The sequence below is a fragment of the Cucurbita moschata genome, unplaced genomic scaffold (assembly GCF_002738365.1).
Source record: "Cucurbita moschata cultivar Rifu unplaced genomic scaffold, Cmos_1.0 Cmo_Scf00007, whole genome shotgun sequence".
NCBI lineage: Eukaryota > Viridiplantae > Streptophyta > Magnoliopsida > Cucurbitales > Cucurbitaceae > Cucurbita > Cucurbita moschata.
In genome coordinates, this window is record NW_019268523.1 from 5,943,472 (window position 1) to 5,951,685 (window position 8,214).

The 8,214-nt window shown below is 36.3% G+C and overlaps 2 protein-coding genes across 2 annotated transcripts in view; both read left to right on the forward strand.

Annotated features, from left to right (window-relative positions):
* The first annotated feature begins 1,123 nt into the window (after positions 1 to 1,123).
* Positions 1,124 to 3,694, forward strand: LOC111445492 (endoglucanase 8-like). The gene is made up of 7 exons (XM_023083907.1): positions 1,124 to 1,356; positions 1,542 to 1,949; positions 2,065 to 2,157; positions 2,309 to 2,470; positions 2,726 to 2,837; positions 2,925 to 3,088; positions 3,174 to 3,694. The coding sequence occupies exons 1-7, from the start codon at positions 1,132 to 1,134 to the stop codon at positions 3,495 to 3,497; spliced, it is 1,488 nt and encodes a 495-aa protein (XP_022939675.1). The 5' UTR covers positions 1,124 to 1,131; the 3' UTR covers positions 3,498 to 3,694.
* Positions 3,695 to 6,768: 3,074 nt separating this feature from the next.
* LOC111445494 (dynein light chain LC6, flagellar outer arm) overlaps positions 6,769 to 8,214 on the forward strand; it is a 2,391-nt gene continuing 945 nt past the window's right edge. Inside the window, exon 1 of the mRNA XM_023083909.1 lies at positions 6,769 to 7,245. Within this exon, the coding sequence (XP_022939677.1) occupies positions 7,015 to 7,245 (231 nt within the window). The 5' untranslated portion in view covers positions 6,769 to 7,014. The remainder of the gene's footprint in view (positions 7,246 to 8,214) is intronic.

Genomic DNA, 8,214 nt, shown 5'->3' on the forward strand with positions numbered 1-8,214 from the left:
TAGAAATCTATTTGAAAATCATTTGATCTTCAATTTTGTTATGAATTTAATAACCATTGAAATAAGAATCGAAAATCCCTTGCAAAAAATTCAATGAAGAACATTACTAAATTATCCTAAATAACATAAGAATAGTTGAAATATTGAAGAGAGTGTTTATGGATTTATTCCATGGCACTGTCACATGGGACACTTATTTTTACACCGAAAAAATGAAAAAGTTGAATATAATAAGAGGAACATTTACAAATATTTAATAAGTGATTTTAGTGTTTAGATCGAGAAATACAAACACATGCAACTACGGTTTCAAGTTTGATAAAATTTAAGATATGCATTCTAGCAAGTATTTCCCTACACATATGCATGTAGATCTACTAGACGAATACCTTATTTTTGTAAACCTTAAACCTACATGTTACATAACATAACAACATCATCAAACTAGGTCGGAGGTGTTCCAATAATGAGCCTACTTACCATTCCAAACTTTACAACAAGGTTGGGCCAAGGCTTCATGATGGACCACATGTTTTGGGCTGAAGGGCGTTCGTTGAATGTGTGTATGGTCATCAGAAGGTCACACGTGTGGGGGTTAAGCCTTTGAAACCATCTTTGTACTACGCTAACGTGCACATGGGGTGGAAGTGGATCTCAAGTCAATCCTGACCTGACTTCACCTTTAGCATTTGTTTTTTCATAAGTAAAAAATTATAAGAATGTTTCAGAATATTTAAATGGATTTTGAAGTGAGATATATATTATATTAAGAAATTTATTTTATATGTAAATGAAATATATATATATAGTTAATTTGATCGAAGAGCTTAATCATTACATTTGTAACCAAACATGAAGAAGATTTATATTACAAAACAAAAACATTAGGATGCCAAAATCAATCATCACAAAATCCAAAGTTTAGTAAACCAAAAATGTGCGTGATGGACGCCACTCTATAAGTATTAAACGAATGCCGCTTCCATGCGTTCTCCGTCAATAAAGCAAGTCACCCGACCCGAACGGAGGTCAAACCCGGTCAACAATCTCTTGCCTTCGGACCCCACCTCGCATCCTCTGGGGTCCCAATCATGCGTTCTTTTTTTCCATATAAAATGAAGCACCAACCTTATGAGCTCCGCAACAATGGCCTCCTCCACTTCTCCATTATTTCCGGCCACTGCCATTCTCCTCCTCCTCCTCCTCTCCCCTCCGGCCGCTGCCCAACACGACTACTACGACGCCCTTCACAAATGCATCCTCTTCTTCGAAGGCCAGCGCTCCGGTAAACTCCCGCCCGACCAACGCCTCAAATGGCGTCACGACTCTGCCATCCATGATGGCGCCTCCGTTGGGGTATGCATTTTTTTTTTTTTATCTGAATTATAGTTTATTATATATATCATATTTTATATTTTATTATAATCAAATATCTGGTTCTTTTTATTATTCCGTATAAATATTTCATTTATTTTTTACTTAATTTTATAAATGATTAAAAAAAAAAAATTATGGATTCTCAATTGTTTAATTAATTACAGATAGATTTGAGCGGCGGGTACTACGACGCTGGAGACAACATAAAATTCGGGTTTCCGATGGCGTTCACGACGACCATGTTGTCGTGGAGCATCATCGACTTCTGGCGCAACATGGGACCGGAGCTGGGGAATGCGGTTAAGGCGGTGAAATGGGGGACGGACTATCTACTGAAGGCGACGTCGGTTCCGGGTGTGGTTTTCGTCCAAATCGGCGAACCATACTCCGATCACAACTGCTGGGAAAGACCCGAGGACATGGATACGCCTCGTAATGTTTATAAAATCGATGGGTCCCACCCAGGGTCTGACGTGGCTGGCGAAACCGCCGCTGCTTTGGCCGCTGCTTCCATAGTGTTCAGATCACGTGACCCTTCTTATTCCAGATTGCTTCTCAATCGAGCCATTTCGGTACGTCGCTTTCACACCCAATCCCGACCGCTTTTTACCTTTACCGATAGATTAAAAAAAGAAAAAGAAAATTACCGTGAGCAGTAAATAGCGTATTGACTGTTTGTTGCTTTAGGTGTTTGAATTTGCAGACAGGCACAGAGGAGAGTACAGCGACAGTTTGAGGAATGCCGTGTGTCCGTTTTACTGCGATGTCAACGGTTATCAGGTAATGTATCCATTTACTCGTTAAAATTTCCTATTTATAATTATCAAATAAATTATAAAAGAAATAAAAATAGATACAACACTATATTTGTGTATTATAAAAGATCAAATATGATAATTAGCATTAAAATATTCTTAATACGTTGGATCAGGATGAGTTGCTGTGGGGAGCGGTGTGGTTGCACAAGGCGTCGAGAAGGCGGGAATACAGAGAATACATTTTCAGGAACGAGGTGGTGCTCAGAGCTGGGGATAGCATCAACGAGTTTGGTTGGGATAACAAGCACGCCGGAATTAACGTCCTCATTTCCAAGGTTTCTTTTACTCTTTTACCCTTACCCATACCCTTATCATCATCATTCCCGCGTAATTTCCGCCCTTTTATCATTACCCTTTTGCTTTTCTGGTTTTTTTTTCCCGCTAATTTTCTTGAGCTTCACGTAATTCCATATTCTTTTCTTTTTGTGTGTCGTGTTTCTCATTCGCTCTGTTGTTTCCTCCTTTTTGGTTTGGTTCTTTATGCTGGCGTGGCTGATCCAATCATCACCACGTGGAATTGTAAATTGCAGGAAGTGCTGATGGGGAGAGCAGAATACTTCACATCTTTCAGGCAAAATGCTGACCAATTTATTTGCTCAATTTTACCTGGAATTTCCCATCCTCAAGTTCAATATTCTCCTGGTATTTTCCTCTCTTTTTTTTCTTTTTTTTTTTTTTGGTTAATTAATTAATTAACTATTAATTATGGATTTGTATTTGGTTGTAAAGGTGGGTTGATGTTCAAGAATGGAGGAAGTAACATGCAGCATGTTACCTCCCTGTCTTTCCTACTACTCACTTATTCCAAATACCTTAGTCACGCCAATAAGAATGTGCCATGTGGATCCTTCTCAGCATCCCCTTCCATGCTCCGACACCTCGCCAAGCGTCAGGTCCCTATCCGAAACTGAAAACACTATTTTTATACGTTAGATGCATACAAAATGAACGGCTCTGATATTTGTTGGGTCCCACCAGGTGGATTATATTCTGGGCGATAATCCGCTGGAGATGTCCTACATGGTTGGATACGGTGCGCGCTACCCCCGCAGGATTCATCACCGGGCTAGTTCGTTGCCGTCGGTTCAGGCCCACCCGGCTCGGATCGGGTGCAAGGCGGGTTCTCGTTACTTTCTGAGTCCGAACCCCAACCCGAATGTGTTAGTCGGAGCTGTAGTGGGTGGGCCCAACGTGTCGGATGCGTTTCCGGATTCGAGGTCATTCTTTGAAGAGTCCGAGCCCACTACGTACATCAATGCTCCTTTGGTGGGCCTGCTCGCGTACTTTTCGGCCCATCATTGAACTTGGGTAAAAAGGAAAAGTGAAATGAAAAGAAAAGAAAAGTTAGTTGTAGTAGAGATTGTGGTGGTGCGCTAAGGTCACCCTGCCGTTACTTTTAACGATTCCAAATGCTTCTCCATTAAGCAATTAAAAATGAACGATCTCATTATTGTAATATTTCTTTTCTTATATTTATAATCTTATTTTTAATTTTGTTTTATGCTCGATCAACGATGGGTACCTATAACGACTCTAGATTTTTACTTAACCTAAAGTCGCTACTATATACATATTATAGATATTTTATGCGGAAATACTTCATTCAAACTTTATCATAAAACCATAGTCATGGACTTCATGTTTTCTAGAAGGTTTTTAAATAAAATATCCAAAATTGAAATAATATAAAGCAAAAATGTCCTATACTGACCTATATGCTATGAAATGAAATAGATACAACCTATAATCTACGAAATTTAAATTGCAAACTACCCTATGCATGTGACATGGTCTCCTCAATTGTGATGTCACCGTCTACCGTACAGGGGAGCCTTGTCTTTACCTGGAAAATAAAAGTAGCACATGCCTTGAATATTTTAAGAAATACTTAGTAAGTGGCCCCGCTATTAGGGTTAGATACAAGCACATACAATCATGAATGAGACCTATCATATCATTCTATATTTTCTTATGCGACTATTTTAAGTGGGTAGTTGGATGTGTATTTACTATTCTACACATGGTCCACACGTGCGATTATGGACTCACCAGTCGATTCGCACACCTTCTGGGCCCCTTTCTTGTCGGGCGAGAATTCGAATTCTACAGCAATTTCTTTCACCTTTCGGATGTAAATAGGTGTTTGGTTCTTTCTCCTTTCTTCACCTATGTGATCTGGGAAAGAAACTTGAGCTATTGATATTAGACAACCATTAGGAATAGTGACCGTCGCAGCATTATAATAAATATAATATTGTTTCCTTGCCTCGTAGCGTACGCGTCCATACCGTCGTAAAAAGAAGAAGAGGATCCCCCGGCGCATGAGGTCCCAACATTTTTCCTTTCATCATCATGTACAAGAACTCCGCTTCTGCTTTCCTTTATATCGTATCATTTTGTCATAACTTTTCATGCATCTATTGGGGTTGTGCATGTTGAAGATGGTTGGGAGGGAGTCCACCTTGGTCAATTTAGAAAATGATCATGAGTTCATAAGTAAGGAAAAGTCGAGAGCTTATGCTCAAAGTGGACCATATCATTCCATTGTGGAGAGTCGTTATTTCTAACATTATATCAGAGTCATGTCCGACTAAATGTCAAACAAAAGGTGTATTTTATTCAAAGGGGAGTAGTCCCACAATGCCATGAGAGTGCATGTCAACAAATAATTCATTAATAAAAATGGGTGAAGGAATGGGGTGGGGAGCAAGGCAAGATCGAGAATTAGGACAAAGAATATATTTCATCCTCGTCTCCATTTAACTTACACGAACATTTTTTTTTCGCTCCTCTCATTGCTGCCTAAATGAAGATTTTCCATCATTTTAGAGTGTCCTAGTTTGTGAACACTAAAATCCAAACAAACAAGAATGGTGAAGGAGATGAGAAACACTAAAAGCCAGTTTGTGAAAAACAAGGTCCCAAATTATTGGCATAATTGTCGGTTTGGTTCACGTAATCATATCAATATCTTATTTTTCTCCTAATCATATTAAACATAAGAAATAGTTTAAGTTATTATTTAGACCAAAAATTAAGTAACAAAATATATATATTTTTTTGGTAGTTTATTGTCGTGGAAGTATATGAATAATTGGGTATATAAATAATAGACATACTATTTAAAAAACCTAAATCAATAATATATATAATTAAAATGTATGGTTGTTGCATTAATGATCTATATACTACAATGTACTTGTGTCAATTGTTAGATGAACTCTCCACAATGGTATGATATTGTTCGCTTTGAGCATAATCTCGCATAACTTTGCTTTAGACTTTCCCAAAAGACCTCTTACGAATAAAGATAGTATTATTTGATTATAAACCTATGATCATTTTCTAAATTAGCCGATGTGGGACTTTCATCCAACACCTCTCCTCGAACAAAGTTCGCCTCCCCTTAATTGAGGCACGACTAAGTTTAAGGCATGACTCTATACCTTGAATGGCTCGGTAACCTATATGGGTCACGACCTCATATATTTATAAATGTGTATAATGAGAATTACATTACAACAAACCAGAAAAATCATAGATTTGATAAGAGTAAATTATAGATTGAAGTAAATCATATATGATCAATTTTAACTATAATATTGATGTATCAATAGTATTTATTTATTTGCTTAAAATTTGTTGTAAATAAAATACAATTGGGATGATATCAATTACATAAATTATCAGTCTTTTTTATGTTTTTTTTTCCTTGTAGCTTCAACAATATTTTATTTAATTTATTATTATTATTATTATTTTGGTCAAATTTGCAAGTATCCCAATTATTTTATACAAAAAAAAATCTACCCAAACTATGTAATTATATTGGGCATTTTAACAAAATTTGAAAAATGTATTTCTTAATAAACTTAAAATATTTGCACCAAAATTAAAACTTTACCAATATCCACAGAAAAAAAAGGCTAAAATGTTCATACAAACTGTTAATATAGTGAGATTTTGAATTTTTGTCTTAAAGTTTCTAAAATTTATATTGTGTACCCCCAATAATGTAATTTGGTTAGACATTTTAATTAATGAATAAATAATGACTTGTAAAATTATTCTATAATTGGGTTAATTTTTTTTAATGTGAAAGGATTAGGAATTCCAATCTCTTAAATAAAAGAAAAACTAAAATTTTTTTATATAAATTTATCAAAAATATTCTGTTTAAAAATTAAATAAATCGATGAAAAAAACTAAAAAGAAAAAAAAAAGTTAAAAAAATATATTTTGGTCTTCAACTATATTTAAATTTGTAGTAATTTAATTCCTAAACTTTAATTAATAACATTATTTTAGTAAATATTATTAAAATTTAGTAAATATTTTTATGAATATAGATGGGTAAATTGATTAAGGGTGAAATTTGTATATAAATTATAGGTAAAAATATGATTAAGAACTTTAGGGTTCTTTAAATAAATAAATAAAGGCGGGTTTTGGGTATGGTGGGTATGTAAGCATAAATTAGCAATAAAAATGTGGGAATTTTATTGGATTTCGTCTTTGACCAATGCGTTGGTTCAAAGACAGAATCCCACAAACACCAACCCAATTTTATTTTTATATACAAAAAAGAATTGATTTTTGTCTCGCAATTCCAACCCTCCCCTGCCTTCGGCTTCCTCCTGGCGCCACTGTTTCTCCTTTTCTTCCCCTTCCCCTTGTCCTCTTCCTTCTTCCGCCAGACATTTTGTCTTTCACCAATGCCGTCCTTGATCGCTTTTTAATTCGAAGAACAAGAACAAGAACAAGAAGGTGGGGTTCGGTCTTTTTCCCCATTTTGATGAGATTGTAGTGTTGGTGGGTCATGGAGGGAGCGGAAATGGAGCTTGAGCGACGCACCAAGTTTCTAAATGGGCTTATTTTGAAGAAGAAGGCGGGGGAGCATCAAGAGCACCGCGATCGTCTCAATGTTCGCGTTAGAGCCTCCGATATGCCGTTTCCTCTCCAGAATCGCGCTTTTAGTTGCGCTCGTGAACTTCTTGATTCCATGCCTGGGAAGCTCGATAGCAAACGCCTCGCTCTTGCCCTCAAAAAGGTAAGGCAAAAAAGATTTAAAAAAAAAAAAAGAAATTATACCCTTGAACTCACTTTTGGTTCTGAAATGCGTTTTCCTGACTGCCATTTTGGGTTAGGCGGAGTTTTATAGGATGGTTATTGGACTGTTTTGAGTACTGCCTGGAATGTGTTTGATGAAATGTCTATTTGGTATGAACTAAATTTATTTTCGCCATTTGAAGCCTGGGATTTCTGGGATCTCTACACATTTAGGTTGAAAATTAATGGTTTCTGAATTTTGTTGCACTTGTCCCTCTTTTGGGATTTTACAACATAGTTAATTAACTACCTCTGTAAACTGTGCATGTTTTTCCTGATTTGAGCACTTCCAAAGTTTGGGATTGACCTTTCAATTCCAATTTTGTGTAGCGAATTAAATGTTCTTTATTGCTCTAGAGTCCTCCCTAGATTTGTAATACCGTAGAGAGGGGATGCCATGAAAAAAGTTGTGGACAATGGACATGGCAATTCCTTCCGGTGGGAATTTGCTGCCCACCATTAATTCCATCATAGTTGATAGCTATCCACTACTGACACTGGCCAGCTGCCCTCTGACCGTTCAAAACATGTCGGAACAAGGAGATTGGAGTCATTGTCAAATACTAGATGCTATATTTAAACACTAGATTTTAGAGGAGCCCATCTTATTCTTCTCTTATGCCGTTGAATTTTCCCCTGAATTTGCCATTTTCTACTTCACATGTAGTTATGTCCCTGTGCCATGTGTTTTTTGTTTAATTTTTATGATATGCAAAGATTATGTTTGAAATCTTTGTTGCGAAATATTCAAAGCTCTCTTACCATTCTTGAGGAAAACAAACCTCACAAAAAACATAATCATTATAGTGGCTTGTCCAGCGCCTATATTCATTACAACAAAATAATTATTTACAAGTCTGAAACCATCCTGGTTTAAGTTGAGGCTTTTTTTTTTTTTTTTTTTTTTTTT

Coding starts and splice junctions, on each gene's coding strand:
- LOC111445492 (XM_023083907.1), top strand. CDS start 1,132: ATGAGCTCCGCAACAATGGCCTCCTCCACTTCTCCATTATTTCCGGCC. Junction 1,357..1,541: donor ATGATGGCGCCTCCGTTGGG/GTATGCATTTTT, acceptor AATTAATTACAG/ATAGATTTGAGCGGCGGGTA. Junction 2,158..2,308: donor GCGATGTCAACGGTTATCAG/GTAATGTATCCA, acceptor ACGTTGGATCAG/GATGAGTTGCTGTGGGGAGC.